The sequence below is a fragment of the Panulirus ornatus genome, chromosome 58 (genome assembly GCF_036320965.1).
Source record: "Panulirus ornatus isolate Po-2019 chromosome 58, ASM3632096v1, whole genome shotgun sequence".
NCBI classification, from domain to species: Eukaryota; Metazoa; Arthropoda; class Malacostraca; order Decapoda; family Palinuridae; genus Panulirus; species Panulirus ornatus.
This window is the reverse complement of record NC_092281.1, coordinates 27,608,310-27,631,762: the sequence shown is the minus strand read 5'-3', so window position 1 is coordinate 27,631,762 and position 23,453 is coordinate 27,608,310. Positions and strand designations below refer to the sequence as shown.

At 39.4% G+C, this 23,453-nt stretch overlaps 1 protein-coding gene across 1 annotated transcript in view; it reads right to left on the bottom strand.

Moving 5' to 3' along the window:
- Positions 1–383: 383 nt before the first annotated feature.
- LOC139766690 (sorbitol dehydrogenase-like) overlaps positions 384–23,453 on the bottom strand; it is a 62,883-nt gene continuing 39,813 nt past the window's right edge. Inside the window, exons 4-8 of the mRNA XM_071695611.1 lie at positions 21,666–21,828; positions 20,986–21,170; positions 16,667–16,842; positions 15,636–15,757; positions 384–592 (exon numbers count right to left, since the gene is read on the bottom strand). Of these exons, the coding sequence (XP_071551712.1) occupies positions 442–592; positions 15,636–15,757; positions 16,667–16,842; positions 20,986–21,170; positions 21,666–21,828 (797 nt within the window). The 3' untranslated portion in view covers positions 384–441. The remainder of the gene's footprint in view (positions 593–15,635; positions 15,758–16,666; positions 16,843–20,985; positions 21,171–21,665; positions 21,829–23,453) is intronic.

Sequence of the window (23,453 nt, the reverse complement as noted above, 5' to 3'; positions counted from 1 at the left end):
ACTGTTATCTCTTCTCTCTTCTCATCTAGGTTGCATCCACACACATTCAGACACCACATTCTGAACCTTCGAGGAGGATGAGCACTCCCTGCCTGGCTCCCTCTGTTCCCTCTTTTAGAAACTGAAATACAAGAAGGGGAGGGTTTCCAGCCCCAGCTCCCATCCTCTTAAGTCACCTTCTATGACATGCAAGGAATACATAGTTAGAATTCTTTCTCCCCACCTCATTTTATATTGGCAAATGGAAAATATGAACATTTTTTCATCCAAGTCATGACCAACATTTCATGTAAGCCAGCTTTTAAGAGGTAAGGGTGGTGTAAAGTTGGGGAACTTTTCACTTACAACATATTACAGGTATCTAGATATTTAAAAAAAGACTATTGAAATTTGGTTTGGAACCAAAAATTTATTGATTGTTGGCAGACAATATATCCCACATCACATGCAGATCATGCATTTTATAGCGCCATCTTCACCTGTGTGGAACATTTCAAAGGCTTTCTGAAAATCCTCGAACTTGAAGGAATGAGTGATGAGTGGTCCAACATCAATCAGTCCCTTGGCAATCATGTCAATGGCAAGAGGATAGCTGGAGGAGAGTAAAGGAAAACTTGAACAAGAGAAAAAGATGTAAATTTCCACACACAAATTTGAGTTACAAATGAGTTAGATAGATGATACCTAGTAATCCATCATACACTTGCAAACACACACTTCCATAACTTTTCTAAAAATTATGAAAAGCTGACTATCCAGCCACCCTGCCATTCATAGCAAGTCTTATGACTGGAAAAGTCAGATACCTTGACATTTATAATAGTACTATGTTAAAGATATATTAAAACTGGAAAAATCTATATAGACTAATTATATGATACTGTACATTGTATAACTCACACACACAAAAAAAATATTATTTAGTTCATCCTCAAGGTCTTGCAACGTATTAGTGGGCAAAGTGAAAATTTGAATAAAGTTGGCTTATCCATGTCAGGCTCAGAGCATAGCCAAGGCTTAGGTAACCTTTTCCTTTGCATTTAATGTTGATGTTCTGTTTACCCAGCACCATATGCTCATTCTTCTCTTTAATGCTGCCTGACAAAATTTTGTTGTATCTTTTGATTGACTTTGCTAAGAGATGACATTGTTTCCCATAAAACGCATACTGCAGCAATGAGATCACCTCACCGAAAAAAGTAATGCAGTTAGGGATTCCAACAGTATAAAAAAATTATAGATAATTAACTGGAGAGATTCTGCAAGTTCTATCTAGAGGTCCAAATTTTTGTTTTTCTCTTGGATAATGGGGAATCAGTTGAATCCTGATTTATATTGCTGGGATATGTTGAATAATTAGAAGTTTTCTTTACCTTCGGACACTTTGTATTATATATCAATTCTGTACCTTTAAGTACTGTATTACATATCAAGGAACATAGATTTGGCCCAGCTAAACATACCTGTTACCTAAATACTTTGATTCTCTAAAACAAGAACTTTTCTTTTGAAATAATCAGTTCAAAGTATCATCCACTAACAATAACTAGAAGAATTTCTCAACCATCGTGCCTGAAATTCATCAGATGTTTCCTCAGGTAAAATTTGGAGCCCACAGTGATAAATCAGTCTTATCTTACAAATGAATAAAGGAGGTACTTCACCTAGGACACCAAAAATACTAGAATTACACCATAATTCTGACAGCCTGTTTTTTCCTTCACACAAGATTTTGGTGTTTGGCCTGTTTGCAGCAGTTAGGTTTAAGCATAGCTACCAGGTAATTCATGTCTTTCTTCTTGCAGCAGAAATGTAAAAAGGGTTACCTTTCTAACTTTAGTTTCTTGCAAACTCTGGGAGTGTCCACACTGTGGTGGAAGAATGTGTATTATATACATGCATATGTAGTGAGACACACTTTCTTTTATGATAAAAGTAACTTGTGATATATTATGATTTAATATAACAAGTCTTGATGTAGCAAGAGCATCTAAATTTCTTCCTTTTTTCATTATGACATGAGCCATCGCAGTACAACCCTAGCCTAGCTGGGCACAAAGTGCTGTCCACCCCTTTAGTTTTTTGCTAGCTTTCAAATAGAGGAGATATTGCTTACTACTTGTATATTTCTACACTTCTAACCACTTGAACCATTCATCTCTACAAGTGTCAGGAGAGTAAGAAAGACCTTTACCCTGAAGGAAAAGTTCAGAAACTGAATGAAATTGGTCTTGTGCTCCAGCAGTTGTTTACTGTTATGGCATTAAAGACAGCAGCAACTGCATCATAAAGAAAAACAAATCTGTAAGGAAAACCTTTTCTTGGCTATTAATTTTCAAGATGGTAATGTATCTCAGGATGTTGACATGTGAAGATGAAGGATGCCATGAAAATTAAGATCTAAGAGATGTTGATGCAACAGTTTACTATGACTGAGCAAATTATTAAAAGTAAAGCCAATGAGGTTCTAGAGGAGTTGATCAACAAGAAAGAAGGTACACCACCAGTCAGTGAAAGTAAGGTTACTATCCATAATTTTGTCTGACGTGTTGGGTCAGCTTAAGAAATGTGATTCTGTTAGGTGAGCTGCAATAGCAGATGTAGAGGCGGTAGAGTTCATGAAAATGGAACTTCAGAAAATTATAGAGGAGAAAGGTCACATACCAGATTCAGTATGAAACCATGACAAGACCTGCCTTTACTGGAAGAAACATGCGAAAGAAAATGTACCTGATGAAGGGCTGAGGCAAAGGCTTCAGGTTATGAGGCTAACAAAGACTGCATTACGTAGTGGTCAGAGAATGCCATTTTATGGACAGAAGTCTACATGGGTGCAACAGCAAGTTTTGGTAAAATGTATTCATCTACTAGTAAGGTATAAAGATGTCTGTTATGTTTTATAATACTTTTTCATACATGTTCACCATTTCCTGCGTTAAGGAGGTAGCACTAGGAATGGACAAAGAAAGGCTGCATTCACTCTCGGCCATTCTCTAGTAGTCATATGCGATGCACTAAATCCACAGCCACCATCACAACCAGGCCCTGCAAACCTTTCCATAGTTTCCCCTTGCTCTACAGTCCATTGATAGCAAGTTGACCCTTGTATACCTCATAGTTCCCGTTTATTCTAACATGTGCACATCTTTCCCCCCAACTGCATGTTCAGGCCCCAATCACTCAAAATCTTGTTTACTCTGTCCTTCCCTCTCCAATTTGGTCTCTTTCTTCTCCTCCCCAACACTTCTGACATACATATCCTCTTTGTCAACCTATTCTCACTCAGTTTTTCCACATGACCAATCCATTTCATCTCTCTCAACTGCACTCATAAGCTTTCTCAACCATCTTCCACACATCCTTATCTGTAGCCTATGCCTCACATCCATACAGCATCATTGGGATTACTCTGCCTTCAAACATGCCCATTTTCACCTTCTCAAATAATGACCTCTCTTTATACATATTCCTCTGTGCTTCCAGAGCCTTTACACTCCCCCATCACCTACCCTATGACTCACTTCTGTTTCCATGGTTCCACTTGCTGCCATGTCCACTCCTAATTATCTAAAGCACTTTATTTCCTCAAATTTTCTCCATTCAGTCACACTCCCCAGCAAGTCTGTCCCTCTTTCCTGCTAAACCGAATAACCGTGCTTTTATACACATTTCCTTTCAGTTTCCTCCTTTCACACTTTCTCCTGGATTCTGTCATCAACTTCTCATTTATTTTTGTTATTATTATTTATTATACTTAGTCGCTGTCTCTCGCGTTAGTGAGGTAGCGCAAGGAAACAGACGAAAGAATGGCCCAACCCACCTACATGCTTACTTATATGTATAAACGCCCACACACGAACAAATACATACCTATACATTTTAATGTATACATACATGTACATACACAGACATATATATATATATATATATATATATATATATATATATATATATATGACTCATGGTGAGGTGCCTGAGGATTGGCGGAATGCGTGCATAGTGCCATTGTACAAAGGCAAAGGGGATAAGAGTGAGTGCTCAAATTACAGAGGTATAAGTTTGTTGAGTATTCCTGGCAAATTATATGGGAGGGTATTGATTGAGAGGGTGAAGGCATGTACAGAGCATCAGATTGGGGAAGAGCAGTGTGGTTTCAGAAGTGGTAGAGGATGTGTGGATCAGGTGTTTGCTTTGAAGAATGTATGTGAGAAATACTTAGAAAAGCCAATGGATTTGTATGTAGCATTTATGGGTCTGGAGAAGGCATATGATAGAGTTGATAGAGATGCTCTGTGGAAGGTATTAAGAATATATGGTGTGGGAGGCAAGTTGTTAGAAGCAGTGAAAAGTTTTTATCGAGGATGTAAGGCATGTGTACGTGAAGGAAGAGAGGAAAGTGATTGGTTCACAGTGAATGTAGGTTTGCGGCAGGGGTCTATGATGTCTCCATGGTTGTTTAATTTGTTTATGGATGGGGTTAGGGAGGTGAATGCAAGAGTTTTGGAAAGAGGGCCAAGTATGCAGTCTGTTGGGGTTGAGAGAGCTTGGGAAGTGTCAGTTGTTGTTCGCTGATGATACATCGCTGGTGGCTGATTCATTTGAGAAACTGCAGAAGCTGGTGACTGAGTTTAGTAAAGTGTGTGAAAGAAGAAAGTTAAGAGTAAATGTGAATAAGAGCAAGGTTATTAGGCACAGTAGGGTTGATGGTCAAGTCAATCGGGAGGTAAGTTTGAATGGAGAAAAACTGGAGAAAGTAAAGTGTTTTAGATATCTGGGAGTGGATCTGGCAGCGGATGGAACCATGGAAGTGGAAGTGAATCTTAGGGTGGGGGAGGGGGCGAAAATTCTGGGAGCCTTGAAGAATGTGTGGAAGTCGAAAACATTATCTCGGAAAGCAAAAATGGGTATGTTTGAAGGAATAGTGGTTCCAACAATGTTGTATGGTTGCGAGGCATGGGCTATGGATAGAGTTGTGCGCAGGAGGGTGGATGTGTTGGAAATGAGATGTTTGAGGACAATATGTGGTGTGAGGTTGTTTGATCGAGTAAGTAATGTAAGGGTAAGAAAGGTGGAAATAAAAAGATTGTGGTTGAGAGAGCAGAAGAGGGTGTTTTGAAATGGTTTGGTCACATGGAGAGAATGAGTGAGGAAAGATTGACCAAGAGGATATATGTGTCGGAGGTGGAGGGAACGAGGAGAAGAGGGAGACCAAATTGGAGGTGGAAAGATGGAGTGAAAAAGATTTTGTGTGATCGGGGCCTGAACATGCAGGAGGGTGAAAGGAGGGCAAAGAATAGAGTGAATTGGAGCGATGTGGTATACCGGGGTTGACGTGCTGTCAGTGGATTGAATCAAGGCATGTGTATGGGGGTGGGTTGGGCCATTTCTTTCGTCTGTTTCCTTGCGCTACCTCGCAAACGCGGGAGACAGCGACAAAGCAAAAAAAAAAATATATATATATATATATATATATATATATATATATATATATATATATATATATATATATATATATATATATATGTGAAGCGTCTGGGGTAAACCATGGAAAGCTGTGTAGGTATGTATATTTGCGTGTGTGGATGTATGTATATACATGTGTATGGGGGTGGGTTGGGCCATTTCTTTCGTCTGTTTCCTTGCGCTACCTCGCAAATGCGGGAGACAGCGACAAAGCAAAAATATATATATATATATATATATATATATATATATATATATATATATATATATATATATATATATATATATAAGTTTTTATCGAGGATGTAAGGCATGTGTATGTGTAGGAAGAGAGGAAAGTGATTGGTTCTCAGTGAATGTAGGTTTGCGGCAGGGGTCTATGATGTCTCCATGGTTGTTTAATTTGTTTATGGATGGGGTTAGGGAGGTGAATGCAAGAGTTTTGGAAAGAGGGCCAAGTATGCAGTCTGTTGGGGTTGAGAGAGCTTGGGAAGTGTCAGTTGTTGTTCGCTGATGATACATCGCTGGTGGCTGATTCATTTGAGAAACTGCAGAAGCTGGTGACTGAGTTTAGTAAAGTGTGTGAAAGAAGAAAGTTAAGAGTAAATGTGAATAAGAGCAAGGTTATTAGGCACAGTAGGGTTGATGGTCAAGTCAATCGGGAGGTAAGTTTGAATGGAGAAAAACTGGAGAAAGTAAAGTGTTTTAGATATCTGGGAGTGGATCTGGCAGCGGATGGAACCATGGAAGCGGAAGTGAATCTTAGGGTGGGGGAGGGGGCGAAAATTCTGGAAGCCTTGAAGAATGTGTGGAAGTCGAAAACATTATCTCGGAAAGCAAAAATGGGTATGTTTGAAGGAATAGTGGTTCCAACAATGTTGTATGGTTGCGAGGCATGGGCTATGGATAGAGTTGTGCGCAGGAGGGTGGATGTGTTGGAAATGAGATGTTTGAGGACAATATGTGGTGTGAGGTTGTTTGATCGAGTAAGTAATGTAAGGGTAAGAAAGGTGGAAATAAAAAGATTGTGGTTGAGAGAGCAGAAGAGGGTGTTTTGAAATGGTTTGGTCACATGGAGAGAATGAGTGAGGAAAGATTGACCAAGAGGATATATGTGTCGGAGGTGGAGGGAACAAGAAGAGGGAGACCAAATTGGAGGTGGAAAGATGGAGTGAAAAAGATTTTGTGTGATCGGGGCCTGAACATGCAGGAGGGTGAAAGGAGGGCAAGGAATAGAGTGAATTGGATCGATGTGGTATACCGGGGTCGACGTGCTGTCAATGGATTGAATCAGGGCATGTGAAGCGTCTGGGGTAAACCATGGAAAGTTCTGTGGGGCCTGGATGTGGAAAGGGAGCTGTGGTTTCGGGCATTATTACATGACAGCTAGAGACTGAGAGTGAACGAATGTGGCCTCTGTTGTCTTTTCCTAGCGCTACCTCACACACATGAGGGGGGAGGGGGATGTTCTTCCATGTGTGGCGAGGTGGCGACGCGAATGAATAAAGGCAGACAGTATGAATTATGTACATGTGTATATATGTATATGTCTGTGTGTGTATATATATGTGTACATTGAGATGTATAGGTATGTATATTTGCATGTGTGGACGTGTATGTATATACATGTGTATGGGGGTGGGTTGGGCCATTTCTTTTGTCTGTTTCCTTGCGCTACCTCGCAAACGCGGGAGACAGCAACAAAGCATGATAAATAAATAAATGAAATATATGTATATATATATATATATATATATATATATATATATATATATAAATATACGTGTACATATTCATACTTGCTGCCTTCATCCATTTCCGTCACCACCGTGCCACAGACATAATGGCATCCCCTTCTACCGCACACACACGAGGTAGCACTAGGAAAAGACAAAAAAGGCCACATTTGTTCACATTCAGTCTCTAGCTGTCATATGTAATGCACCAAAACCACAGCTCCCTTTCCACATCCGGGCCTCACAAAACTTTCCATGGTTTACCCCAATGCTTCACATAACCTGGTTCATTCCACTGATAGCACATCCACCCTGGTATACCGTATCATTCCAATTCACTGTTCCTTGCACGCCTTTCACCCTCTTGTATGTTGAGGCCCCGATTGCTCAAAATCTTTTTCATTTCATCCTTCCACCTCCAATTTGGTCTCCCGTTTCTCCTCATTCCTTCCACCTCTGACACATATATCCTCTTGGCCAATCTTTCTTCACTCATTCTCTCTGTGTGACCAAACCATTTCAATACATCCTCTTCTGCTCTCTCAACCACACACTTTTTATTACCACACATCTCTCTTACCCTTTCATTACTTAATCAAACCACCTCACACCACATAGTCTTTAAACATCTTGTTTCCAGCATACCCACCCTCCTACACACAACCCTATCCATAGCCCATGCCTCACAACCATACGACATTGTTGGAACCACTATTCCTTCAAACATACCCATTTTTGCTCTCAGAGATAACGTTCTCTCCTTCCACACAATCTTCAATGCTCCCAGAACCTTCACTCCCTCCCCCACCCTGTGACTCACCTCCGCTTCCATGGTTCCATCTCCTGGTAAATCCACTCCCAGATATCTAAAACATCTCACTTCCTCCAATTTTCTCTTCAAACTTACCTCCCAATTAACTTGTCCCTCAACCCTACTGAAGCTAATAACCTTGCTCTTATTCACATTTACTCTCAGCTTTCATCTTTCACACACTTTACCAAAGTCAATCGCCCACTTCTTCAGTTTCTCACCCAAATCAGTCACCAGCGCTATTTCATCAGCGAACAGCAACTGACTCACTTTCCAAGCTTTATCATCCACAACAGACTGCATACTTGCAGTCTATTGTGGATTATTATTATTATTATTATTATTATCATTATTATTATTTATTTTTTTTATTTTGCTTTGTCGCTGTCTCCCGCATTAGCGAGGTAGCGCAAGGAAACAGACAAAAGAATGGCCCAACCCACCCACATACACATGTATATACATACATGTATATACATACATGTCCACACACGCAAATATACATACCTATCCATCACAAAGTATACATATATATACACACACAGACATATACATATATACACATGTACATAATTCATACTGTCTGCCTTTATTCTCTCCCATCGCCACCATGCCACACATGAAATAACAACCCCCTCCCCCTCATGTGTGCGAGGTAGTGCTAGGAAAGGACAACAAAGGCCACATTCATTCACACTCAGTCTCTAGCTGTCATGTAATAATGCCCCGAAACCACAACTCCCTTTCCACATCCAGGCCCCACAGAACTTTCATGGTTTACCCCAGACGCTTCACATGCCCTGGTTCAATCCATTGACAGCACGTCAACCCTGTATACCACATCGTTCCACTTCACTCTATTCCTTGCACGCCTTTCACCCTCCTGCATGTTCAGGCCCTGATCACTCAAAATCTTTTTCACTCCATCCTTCCACCTCCAATTTGGTCTCCCACGTCTCCTCGTTCCCTCCACCTCTGACACATATATCCTCTTGGCCAATCTTTCCTCACTCATTCTCTCCATGTGACCAAACCATTTCAAAACATCCTCTTCTGCTCTCTCAACCACACTCTTATTATCACACATCTCTCTTACCCTATAATTACTTAATCAAACCACCTCACACCACATATTGTCCTTAAACATCTCATTTCCAGCACATCCAACCTTCTCCGCAAAACTCTATCCATAGCCCACACCTCACAACCATATAACATTGTTGGAGCCACTATTCCTTCAAACATACCCACTTTTGCTTTCCGAGATGATGTTCTCACCTTCCACACATTTTTCAACGCTCCCAGAACTTTTGCCTCCCCCACCCTATGATTTACTTCTGCTTCCATGGTTCCGTTCGCTACCAAATCCACTCCCAGATATCTAAAACACTTCACTTCCTCCAGTTTTTCTCCATTCAAACTTACCTCCCAATTGACTTGTCTCTCAACCCTACTATACCTAATATCCTTGATCTTATTCACATCTACTCTTAACTTTCTTCTTTCACACACTTTACCAAACTCAGTCACCAGCTTCTGCAGCTTCTCACATGAATCAGCCACCAGCGATGTATCATCAGTGAACAACAACTGACTCACTTCCCAAGCTCTCTCATCCACAACAGACTGCATACTTGCCCCTCTTTCCAAAACTCTTGCATTCACCTCCCTAACAACCCCATCCATAAACAAATTAAACAACCATGGAGATATCACACACCCTTGCTGCAAACCTACATTCACTGAGAACCAATCACTTTCCTCTCTCCCTACACGTACACATGCCTTACATCCTCGATAAAAACTTTTCACTGCTTCTAACAACATACTTCCCACACCATATATTCTTAATACCTTCCACAGAGCATCTCTATCAACTCTATCATATACCTTCTCCAGATCCATAAATGCTACATACAAATCCATTGGCTTTTCTAAGTATTTCTCACATACATTCTTCAAAGCAAACACCTGATCCACACATCCTCTACCACTTCTGAAACCACACTGCTCTTCCCGAATCTGATGCTCTGTACATACCTTCACCCTCTCAATCAATACCCTCCCATATAATTTCCCAGGAATACTCAACAAACTTATACCTCTGTAATTTGAGCACTCACTTTTATCCCCTTCCCTTTGTACAATGGCACTATGCAAGCATTCTGCCAATCCTCAGGCACCTCACCATGAGTCATACATACATTGAATAACCTTACCAACCAGTCAACAGTACAGTCACCCCCTTTTTAATAAATTCCACTGCAATACCATCCATACCCACTGCCTTGCCGGCTTTCATCTTCCGCAGAGCTTTTACTACCTCTTCTCTGTTTACCAGATCATTTCCCCTAATCCTCTCACTTTGCACACACACCCTCCCCTCCTTGTATTTTAACTTTCTAAAAGGGGAAACAGAAGAAGTCATGCATGGAGTGCTGATCCTCCTCAAAAGCTCAGATTGGGGTGTCTAAATGTGTGTGGATGTAACCAAGATGAGAAAAAAGGAGAGATAGGTAGTTTGTTTGAGGAAAGGAACCTGGATGTTTTGGCTCTGAGTGAAACGAAGCTCAAGGGTATAGGGGAAAAGTGGTTTGGTAATGTCTTTGGAGTAAAGTCAGGGGTTAGTGAGAGGACAAGAGCAAGGGAAGGAGTAGCGCTACTACTGAAACAGGAGTGGTGGAAGTATGTGATAGAGTGTAAGAAAGTAAACTCTTGATTGATATGGGCAAAACTGAAAGTGGATGGAGAGAGATGGGTGATTATTGGTGCATATGCACCTGGGCATGAGAAGAAAGATCATGAGAGGCAAGTGTTTTGGGAGCAGCTGAGTGAGTGTGTTAGTAGTTTTGATGCACGTGACTAGGTTATAGTGATGAGTGATTTGAATGCAAAGGTAAGTAATGTGGCAGTTGAGGGAATAATTGGCATACATGGGGTGTTCAGTGTTGTAAATGGGAATGGTGAAGAGCTTGTAGATTTATGTGCTGAAAAAGGTCTGGTGATTAGGAATACCTGATTCAAAAAGAGAGATATACATAAGTATATGTATGTAAGTAGGAGAGATGGTCAGAGAGCATTATTGGATTACGTGTTAATTGATTGGCACATGAAAGAGAGACTTTTGGATGTTAATGTGCTGAGAGGTGTAACTGGAGGGATGTCTGATCATTATCTTGTGGAGGCAAAGGTGAAGATTTGTAGGAGTTTTCAGAAAAGAAGAATGTTGAGGTGAAGAGAGTGGTGAGAGTAAGTGAGCTTGGGAAGGAGACTTGTGTGAGGAAGTACCAGGAGAGACTGAGTACAGAATTGAAGATGGTGAGAACAAAGGACGTAAGGGGAGTGAGGGAGGAATGGGATGTATTTAGGGAAGCAGTGATGGCTTGCACAAAAGATGCTTGTGGCATGAGAAGTGTGGGAGATGGGCAGATTAGAAAGGGTAGTGAGTGATGGGATGAAGAAGTAAGATTATTAGTGAAAGAGAAGAGAGAGGTATTTGGACAATTTTTGCAGGGAAATAATGCAAATGACTGGGAGACGTTTAAAAGAAAGAGGCAGGAGGTCAAGAGAAAGGTGCAAGAGGTGAAAAAGAAGCCAAATGAGAGTTGGGGTGAGAGAGTATCATTAAATTTTAGGGAGAATAGAAAGATGTTTTGGAAGGAGGTAAATAAAGTGCATAAGACAAGAATACAAATGGGAACTTCAGTGAAGGGGGCAAATGGGGAGGTGATAACAAGTAGTGGTGATGTGAGAAGGAGATGGAGTGAGTATTTTGAAGGTTTGTTGAATGTGTTTATATGATAGAGTGGCAGATATAGGGTGTTTTGGTCAAGGTGGTGTGCAAAGTGAGAGGGGTAGGGAAATTATTATTATTATTATTATCATTATTATTATTATTATTTATTTATTTTGCTTTGTCGCTGTCTCCCACGTTAGCGAGGTAGCGCAAGGAAAGAGATGTAAGAATGGCCCGACCCACCCACATACACATGTATATGCATACATGTCCACCCACGCAAATATACATACCTATACATCTCAACGAATACATATATATACACACACAGACATATACATATATACACATGTACATAATTCATACTGTCTGCCTTATTAATTCCCATCGCCACCCCATCACACATGAAATAACAACCCCCTCCCACCTCGTGTGTGTGAGGTAGCGCCTGGAAAAAACAATAAAGGCCACATTCGTTCACACTCAGTCTCTAGCTGTCATGTGATAATGCACCGAAACCACAGCTCCCTTTCCACATCCAGGCCCCACACAACTTTCCATGGTTTACCCCAGACGCTTCGCATGCCCTGGTTCAATCCATTGACAGCACGTCAACCCCGGTATACTACATCATTCCAATTCACTCTATTCCTTGCACGCCTTTCACCCTCCTGCATGTTCATGCCCCGATCACTCAAAATCTTTTTCACTCCATCCTTCCACCTCCAATTTGGTCTCCCACTTTTCCTTGTTCCCTCCACCTCTGACACATATATCCTCTTGGTCAAGCTTTCCTCACTCATCCTCTCCATGTGACCAAACCATTTCAAAACACCCTCTTCTGCTCTCTCAACCACACTCTTTTTATTACCGCACATCTCTCTTACCCTTACATTACTTACTCAATCAAACCACCTCACACCACATATTGTCCTCAAACATCTCATTTTCAGCACATTCACCCTCCTGCACACAACTCTATCCATAGCCCACACCTCGCAACCATACAACATTGTTGGAACCACTGTTCCTTCAAACATACCCATTTTTGCTTTCCGAGATAAAGTTCTCGACTTCCACACATTCTTCAACGCTCCCATAATTTTCACCCCCTCCCCCACACTATGACTCACTTCCGCTTCCATGGTTCCATCCGCTGCCAAATCCACTCCCAGATATCTAAAACACTTCACTTCCTCCAGTTTTTCTCCATTCAAACTTACCTCCCAGTTGACTTGACCCTCAACCCTACTGTACCTAATAACCTTGCTCTTATTCACATTTACTCTCAGATTTCTTCCTTCACACACTTTACCAAACTCGGTCACCAGCTTCTGCAGTTTCTCACATGAATCAGCCACCAGCGCTGTATCATCAGCGAACAATAACTGACTCACTTCCCAAGCTCTCTCATCCACAACAGACTGCATACTTGCCCCCCTTTCCAAAACTCTTGCATTCACCTCCATAACAACCCCATACATATACAAATTAAACAACCATGGAGACATCGCACACCCCTGCCACAAACCTACATTCACTGAGAACCAACGACACGAAGTTATACAAAGAATGAAAATAATAAAGTATATAGTATATTCATGACAGACATGTAATTGGGGACAAGTGATAAGTAAATAGAATTATAACTTAAATAAATGCATGGACATTTCATGTCTCAAGTAACATGCCTATGAATAAAAGTTTTAAGTAAAAAGCATGACAAAGGAAAGACATATATGTACTTAATTGATGTTGATCTACAGTGGTACTGTGGGTTAGGCAAAATCCTGATAACTCACAGGAAAAACAAACATCTTCCAAAGCTATTGTCTTTTTTTAAAACCAGTACTCCAGGAATAACAAAAAAATATTACATGACCCATATTGCATCTGACTCACCACTACCAGTGGACTGAATTTGCTCCTAACTAGCTGGTACATGAGTAATATGGTGCCCAACCCGACCTCACATTGAATTCATTCTGGGCCACTGGGATATTGCTGTGTTATATTTAGCATAACATAAATGGAATTTATGAGCAAATCATCCTGTCTATACACAGACATCTTGACTTGAGGTGCTAGACAGTTAAAGCAGGACCTTGGGCTCAAGAGATATGGGTTTTGTAAGTGATAGAATTCCAACCACTGATTTCTTAAAAGCTATTGTGGGTAAGTTTGGTGATATGGAAGGAGAGATGAAGGAGAGAGCTGTACAGGGTGGAAGAGTCATTGGGTCCCTTGACAGAATAATGAAGAGTAGAGGTTAAGTATGGAAGTTGAGAAAGGATAAAGGGACAGCATAATTCTTTTGACCCTAACTTATGCACCTGAAACATGGGCATGGAGTGAGTCATAGGTCAAGAATCAAGGCAGTGGGAATGAGCTATTTGAGAGGAGCATGTGGTATGACTAGGTGGAATGACAAAAGAAATAAGGGGATGTGTGAGAGATTTGGTATGACAGGTAATACAAAGGGAATGAATGGTATTGTGATAGAGGGGATGAAATATAATATTTTGAGGTGGTTTGAGCATGTGAAGAGAGTGTAAGACTAGAAGTTTACATTTGTGGTATGGGGAAATAGAGTGGAAGAGTACTGAAGGGAGAGAAGTGATGGAAGAATGCTTGAAATGGTGTATGCGAGGGAGGCATGTAAGTGTAGACTCTTCATGGGAGTTCCTAAAGGGAATGAGCATCAGGATGTAAACAGATAAAGACAGATAGGGCAGAACCCTAAAGGTCAAAGAAATCTTTTGAGTTTTTTCATACTTCAAAACTTGAAATTGGAACAATGCTGCCTGATTGTCTCTAAGAGGAAGACAATGCTGTTTTTTAAGCCATAAGTTTCATCAAATGCAAGGCACTTGAAGGGGTTAGCAAACCCAGATGATTCACTCTTCTATATATAAAACTCTGTAATGATTTCTGATGTGGCATACTGAATAGAAGAAGAATGTAATCATTCAGATAAAAGTGTTAAAACAGTGTAGTAAATTGAATAAGGTATAGGATGGTCATGATTGTAATATACTTTTGCTTGTGCTGTATTAGCCTCTTCATAAGAGAAAAATTATACGCTGAACTACATATAGAAAAGCAAATATTTTGACCTCTCGTATGTTTGGTCTTGTAATAAACTCCAAGTGAATATCATCAAACAAGTAATCTTGCTTGGTGTCTCATACAAAATGAAGTTTTCATATTTTTTTTATAATGATTTTTTATTAATTTCAAGCTTTAGTTTGCCCATCAAAGCAAATCTCACATTTGCTTAATTTTTCAATAGTATGCACAGTATATAAGGGTATTGTGTCTAAGAGCCATTTTTCACAAAGAAATGTACACAGAATATGTAATGTTACAAATTATGTAGTGCTTTACTTATGGTACATACATATTCAATAATATTGTTGCCTCAGGAAGTGAAATAGTGTTTAAATGTAAAACAAACTATCAGGACTACCGTATAGCTTTTGGACCACCAAAGACCACAGCAACCCTAAATTTGCATATCTGTATCAAACATATAGAGAGTTTATTTGAGTTTGTAGTTTGCACTTGGAAATTTCTTTTAAGTTTTGAAACATGCCAACATTTCACTCATTACTGAACAATAGCTTGAGTACCTGAATCATTACAAAAATGGCAAATATTGATAATGATCTTTTATTGCAATTTCCTCTTGCTTTAGAATATGGATGAAAAATCCATAGCACCAAAAAAGTAATATCTAGTTCAGATGTAATGATAAGTAAACAGTTTTTAATGCTAATATTGCTAGATTAGCCTACTCTCTCATTTTCATAACAATGGTACCATTGAAAGTAATGAAGAACATAACCAGGTTACATAGAGTATAATGAATTACATAAAATTCACTTACCAGTTTATGTACCTATATACTCCCTTGATCTCCACTTCTCTCACAAGTGCATGGGTAATGGGCAGTGTCATCTCAGTTGGTCCAACACCCACTGCCATCAGCACTCCACCCGACTTTGTGGCCTGTAAGGAAACAGTGGTATATATACCACATGTACATGCTACATGTTCCTTTCACATTGTTAAGGTGCATTCTTTTTTATATTCTCAGAACACAGATGTCTAGCACCTCTCTCATGATTGTTTGTTATTGGAAGCATGAAAAATGATGAAGAAAATGAAGATTTTATATTGGGATCACTGATTGGTAAACTGAACAAAGATACTTTGATCTGCATTTAGAAGCTATAGATAATTTATGAACGAGTTAGTCGTGCCTCCTCTCTAGGGGCTTTTGCAGCTTCAAAGCCATGCTACAATCAGTAGCATGAAAAAGATAGACTCCTTTGGAGTGTGAAGGTCTTCAACAAGATTGAACTCCAGTGGCATCAAAGATGACTTTTCATGCACAGCAGAAGCACAAGCATATATAGTGCAAAAATCTCTCTGATAAGTTTACAAAAATCTCTCTGATAAGTTTATGCATTAAGATATTAATTACTTGTATAATACTACATAGGAGAAAGTATATCATAAATGCAGGAAGGAATCATTTTGGGCAAAGTGTTACACTTCGTACATTAGCACCAAATAACAGAAGAAAACAGATTGGAAATAAGGATAAAATGAGGGACTGTGTCCTTGGATCTGGTATTTACCAATTTTTATGTTTAGCACAGGGGTGTCACACCATAGTGGTAATAGCGGGTTTGCAGTGGAGCTCTCTTAGACCCAATATAATGGTTGCTTTGTCTACAGTCTCCAGTTAGATTAACCTGTCCAATATTCATGTCTTTCTCAGTGAAACTTAGTAGTGCTTCCAATACCATTAGTCAGTGTCTCAATTGCCAGCCGGAGTAGTTTAAATGTGCTTAATGACTGCAAGGAGAACCACATTCATGTCAATGAATGTATTAGATGATTCTAACTTACATAGATGCCAAGGCTTATTGCAGACTGAGAACCGCTGCACTCCAGGGTGATCTCTGGCATGCAACCCATCAACTCCTCCACTCTCTTGGCTAGGTTCTTAGGGTCACTATCATCTACCAGCAGTGTGTGATTGGCACCCATTTTTGTGGCAGTCTTCAGGCGATTCTCCTTGATATCTGTACCCAGTGAAGTGATCAGTCTTAAAAGCTCAGATTTAGGGATGCCTGACCGCATTCATGCATTCAAAATTGCTTCAGGTTATGAAAACACATTGCACACAGCATAAATAGATATTCCACTGCTAGTATTTATTTATTATACTTTGTCGCTGTCTCCCACGTTAGCGAGATAGCACAAGGAAACAGAATGGCCCAACCCAACCACATACACATGTATATACATACATGTCCACACACGCACATATACATACCTATACATTTCAACATATACATATATATACATACACAGACATATACATATATACACATGTACATAATTCATACTTGCTACCTTTATTCATTCCCTTCACCACTCTGCCACACATGAAATGACAACCCCCTCCCCACACATGCATGCGAGGTAGCACAAGGAAAAGACAACAAAGGCCACATTCGTTCACACTCAGTCTCTAGCTGTCATGTATAATGTACAGAAACCACAGCCCCCTTTCCACATTCAGGCCCCACAAAACTTTCCATGGTTTACCCCAGATGCTTCACATGCCTTCACATTGACAGCACGTACACCCTAGTATACCACATCATTCCAATTCACTCAATTCCTTGCTTGCCTTTCACCTTCCTGCGTGTTCAGGCCCCGATTGCTCAAAATCTTTTTCACTCCATCCTTCCACCTCCGATTTGGTCTCCCACTTCTTGTTCCCTCCACCTCTGACACATATATCCTCTTTGTCAATCTTTCTTCACTTATTCTCTCCATGTGACCAAACCATTTCAATACACCCTCTTCTGCTCTCTCAGCCACACTCTTTTTATTACCACAGATCTCTCTTACTCTTTCATTACTTACTCGATCAAACCACTTCACACCACATATTGTCCTCAAACATCTCATTTCCAACACATCCACCCTCCTCCACACAACCCTGTCTACAGCCCACGCCTTGCAACCATATAACATTGTTGAAACCTCTATTCCTTCAAACATAACCATTTTTGCTTTCCACGATAATATTCTTGCCTTCCACATATTTTCCAATGCTCCCAGAACTTTCACCCCCTCCCTCACCCTGTGACTCACTTCTGCTTCCATGGTTCCATCTGCTGCCAAATCCACTCCCAGATATCTAAAACACTTCACTTCCTCCGGTTTTTCTCCTTTCAAACTTATCTCCCAATTGACTTGTCCCTCAACCCTTCTGTACCCAATAACTTTGCTCTTATTCACTGCTAGTATGTATAAATAAAGCCTCAAACTCAAAACATTTGAAATTTTGTGGATATTTCCAAGACACCTTGTCCTCATTCTAAGAGGTACCATAGATCTAAATTATTCAGAACTCAAGAAGATTATCTTGTATAAAAAAAGGTCAATAGTGATTTCAACCACTAACAAAGAATTCTAGACACTAGACAGTTTTTTTTGTTTATAACTGTACTGTAGTAATATTTGCTTAAAGCAAGGGATTAGTTTGTGAAAACCCAAGTAATGATGGCTAGCTTTTTTGTTTTTAAATTATGATTATTACTGCTCCATTCTCAAAGTACTAGGGGTAGATCAGGTATGTACAGCCTCTATAACATCATTTGCACAAATCCTCAACCCAAGCCCTGTGTTTAAAGAGAAATATGGATTTCACTTACAAAAGTGCTTCATACTTTCACTTTTAAACAGTAAGTTGATTAATAAAGTGAGACCAATGTGTCCATTCACACCAACTCCTTACACAAAATTCTTTTATTGCTTCTGATTTCAAATCATTTGTCTGGCATCCTCATCTGAAATATATCAAGGCCTTATCAGTCATCCTACTACTTTTATCCATCACTCTTGCAAATATATTGAACTCTGATTAGTTCTCTCACTGCTTTTATCCATGTCTTCTACAGTCTACACCTCCTTTGTTGCACCTTCAACTGTACTGCTGTATATCTTCTGTTGCAATCTACCACCTGCCATGCATTTTATATAACTAAACCTCCAAAGAGACTTTCATCCATATGCCTTTTTAATGACTTCTTTACACCACAAAACCTTTCACATCTTTATTCTTCACTTTGTATAGTCACCCAATTCTAACAGTAATACACATTACCGAACTCTGTTGCTCTTATAACCTATGGAACAAGTACCTCTTCATGCAAGCTCTTGCACATTGCACTTAAATTATTCCCAGTTTCTAGATTTGTCAGTAAAACCTCGGTTTTCCTAACATGCATAACTCTATTTGCAGCCTTAGCTTTTCCACTATCACCCTTACCACACTTATTCTCAAATATTTAAACTAGTCCATAACTTGCAGTTCTTCACCATATAACCTGATCTTACAGTCTGACTTCCAATCCTTTTCAAAAGGTAGCATCATTATCTGCTTTCACTTTCAGCATTCTCCTCCCACATACAGCATTGAACCAGCTTACCTTTCCATTCACAACTAACTCGAATTTAGCTAACACACATCAGCTGCACAGAACAACTGCATCAACATCCATTCTGTTTCACCCAAGAAAAGTATCACACCACAGTCACCCCACCTTGCTCTCATTTCATGCAGTGTCTCATCCATAAAACAATAACCTTTGTGACATTACAAAGCCTTTAAGCATTTCCTCATTTATATCAAACTACTTATTCATACCCTGCTTACTGCCTTACATACCTTACTTCCACTCTAAAAGTTTTTTAACAGCATTCAAAAGTCTTCCAAGCACACCATATGCAGTCAAAACTTCCCAGAGTGCCTACTTACTTATTCAACTTATCATTTGCTTTTCATAAAACCTTAAATGTCACATAGTCTTTTTTTTCTTTAAAACATTCTCCACTACTGGTTTATGCACAAAGATCTACACCCATTTGCTTTCCTAAACCCTCCTTGTTCTGTACCAGCAAGGGGTCCACTAATAATGTTAATGTAACTTATCACTATCCTCTTTTGTGGGCTATTCTTTGGATATTTCTTCCCCTATAATTCTTACAATCACTTTTACTAACCTTTCCTTTTGTAGTGGAACAACTGTTTCATTCATCCAATCATGTGCATTTGACCACTTTTCAGATGCACTCCACAGCACTTTCATTTCCATTCTTTACCATTTTGCTTACCATCATATCTATACCCTCAGCTTTTCTATCCTTTATTGCTAGCCTTACTTCCCCCTTTGTAATATCTTCCTTTTCCAGATGTTCATTTCTCTAACCTTACCTGTGTTCCTACTGTACCTAAAGACTTGTCTCTTTTCATCTTCATCTGAACATTCTCCTTTCATCTTACTAATTTAGTATTTTGTTACCAGCATTCTTCCAAAATTGTCCACTATGCATTTGCTCTCCACACATACCTCTTTTCTTTGATTTCCCTCCTAGAACAATATGTTATTCCCTATTAAATCAATTCATTTTTCTTACAGGATCCTCATATGCTTTATGTTATTGCTACATGTGTTTTTCTTTTATTCAGCAAATTATGATTAATTGTCCCCCATTCATTACTTTCAAATGGCTGAATTAGTTTCACCCCCTGAACTCTCTTTTTCCCCTGCCAGCTTTCTGAGATCCTCGCTCCATCATGCTAAACCTCTCTTGGCACACCTAAAACATGATGTACATCACTCTTTACTGGCAATGGCAGCCTCTAGAAAAGTAGTCTTCAACTACCTATGCATCACCTCCATCTCATCCTGAACAGTTTTCAGTCCTGTCAACTTTTTTTTCCAAGTTTTCCAGAAAAAGAAAACATCTTGGAAGAAAAAAATCTTCCAAGGTAGGTTTTTCCTTTCATATAATTCATGTAGCTAAAATATAACAAGTAAATATTGCATCATAATCCCAGACAAGTATATGTATTCAAACTTGGAGGATATTGTAAATTTCTGTAGACTTTTCATTTGAGGGAGGGGACATGCATGATATACTTCAGACAGCCCCAGAAGCTTTCTCATTAAATGAATTGTGACTGTTATTTTTGTTCTTGAAGTTTATAATGATGTAATTAATTTTCATAAATGTGAAAGTTTGGAAAGAATTTAATTAAAAGGACTTTTAGAATAAAAATAAATAAATGAAATAAAAAATATCAATATTTTCTTATATTTTTGATTTGTCAAAATGGGAACTTTCAGGACCCTGGATGACCTCACCTGTGACAAGGATGTTTGTAGCTCCCATGGCCTTTGCAGTCAGGAGAGACAGGAGACCAATGGGTCCAGCACCACAAATTAGAACAGATGAACCAAGTTTGACCCCTGATTTTCGGGAAGCATGAATTGTGACAGCCAGAGGCTCAATGAGGGCACCCTCCTCATCACTCACGTTATCAGGTAATCTGTCATAATACATAAAAAATCAGGAAAAAGCTATGACCCTGAATAGAGTGGGATTCAGTGGACTTTAGTCTAAATTTGACATCTGCATGAAACTGTTTCATGTGTTATCCTGACTAGCTTGCAGAGCATATGTGAATTTTAATTCAACAAGACAACAAACTGGTATCATGGATTGGCACCCTGGAGATGTTTATGGTCCTGAGTTAAATTTAGTTCCTAGACTTTGACAGGAATGCAAAGATCTCTCCAGTTAAATAGGTTATAACTAGCATAAATATTGAATCAGTGACAGTACAATTTTATAAACAGTGATACTTGCCATATCAAAGCAAATACTACACTGATATGAATTATTGATATATATTTGTCATCGTTAGTAGAGATAGCAGTGGTAGTAAAAGTAGTATTAACAGTAGTAGTAGTAGTAGTAAGATTATTATTAGAGTTATCTTGCTAACTTAGACTACAGATATTTTTACTTTTGAGTATCTTACTTGAAGCAGAGGTCAGCATTGTGTACATAGTAGTGACCCAAGCAGCCTGGGTAGAGCATGCCATTGTTGTGGAAGCTGGCAATGTTGCAAATGTTGTACTTTCCACTGACACAAAGGTCACATTTACGACATGGGCCACCTGGTTCTATGGCTACACGATCACCTAGACACAAAGTATGGAAAACGTTCATGTTTAAACGAGATCATTAATGTTTAAGTACCTTATTCGCCTCTTCTCATAAGGGTGATGATAACAGTGCTTAGATTTACTTCAAACTACAATGGAATTCTAATACTAAATCTGTATGCAACCATTTCAGCAGAAAACAAAAATATTTGACAAAGAAAAAATTGGTATATTTCAATGACTGTCCTATTACTTGTTTGGATAATAGGTTTTGATGATAGCCTAGTTTCACATTGGTATAAAGCAACATTCTTAACATAATCAGACAAGAGCTGGTAATGCAAAAAATGTTAATAACAAAAATATCTAAAGGAAGAAAGAAAGGAATACTCTCATGTCATCAGATTGTAAAACTTAATTTTTTTTATCATAATGGAAAAAAGGATGCAGGTCTAATGATGAATAATGGTATTTTTGGAACTTAGAATATGCAATTGTTCTAAAGAAAAATGAAGATTTGTAGAGGTTTTCAGAAAAGAAGAGAGAATATTGGAGAGAAGAGAGTGGTGAGAGTAAGTGGGCTTGGAAAGGAGACTTGTGTGAGGAGGTACCAGGAGATATTGAATGTAGAATGGCAAAAGGTGAGAGCAAGTGACGTAAGGGGAGTGGAGGAGGAATGGTTTGATGAAAGAGAAGAGGTAGTGAAAGCCTTGCGGAAGATGAAAGCTGGCAAGGTGGTGGGTATGGATGGTATTGCAATGGAATTTATTAAAAAAGGTGGTAACTGTGTTGTTGATTGGTTGGTAAGGATATTCAATGTATGCATGGATCATGGTGAAGTGCCTGAGGATTGGCGGAATGCAGGCATAGTGCCATTGTACAGAGGCAAAGGGGATGAAGGTAAGTGTTCAAATTACAGGGGCATAAGTTTGTTGAGTATTCCTGGGAAATTATATGGGAGGGTATTGATTGAGAGAGTGAAGGCACGTACATAGCATCAAATAGGGGAAGGGCAGTGTGGTTTCAGAAGTGGTAGAGGATGTGTGGATCAAGTGTTTGCTGTGAAGAATGTATGTGAGAAATACTTAAAAAACAAGTGGATTTGTATGTAGCATTCATGGATCTGGATAAGGCATATGATAAAGTGGATAGAGATGCTTTGTGGAAGGTTTTTAAGAGTATATGGTGTGGGAGGTAAGTTGTTAGAAGCAGTGAAAAGATTTTCCCAAGGATGAAAGGCATGAGTACGAGCAGGAAGAAAGGAAAGTGATTGGTTCCCAGTGAATGTTGGTTTGCGGCAGGGGTGCATGATGTCTCCATGGTTGTTAATTTGTTTATGGATAGGGTGGTTAGGAAGGTGAATGCAAGAGTTGTGGAAAGAGGGGCAAGTATGCAGTCTGTTCTGTATGAGAGGGCTTGGGAAATGAGTCAGTTGTTCATTGTTGATACAGCACTGATGGCTGATTTGGGTAAGAAACTGCAGAAGTTTGTAACTGAGTTTGGTAAAGTGTGTGAAAGAAGAAAGCTGAGAGTAAATGTGAATAAGAGCAAGGTTTAGCTTCAGTAGGGTTAAGGGACAAGTTAATTGGAAGGTAAGTTTGAATGGAGAAAAACTGGAGGAAGTGAAGTGTTCTAGATATCTGGGAGTGTCTGGGAGCGTT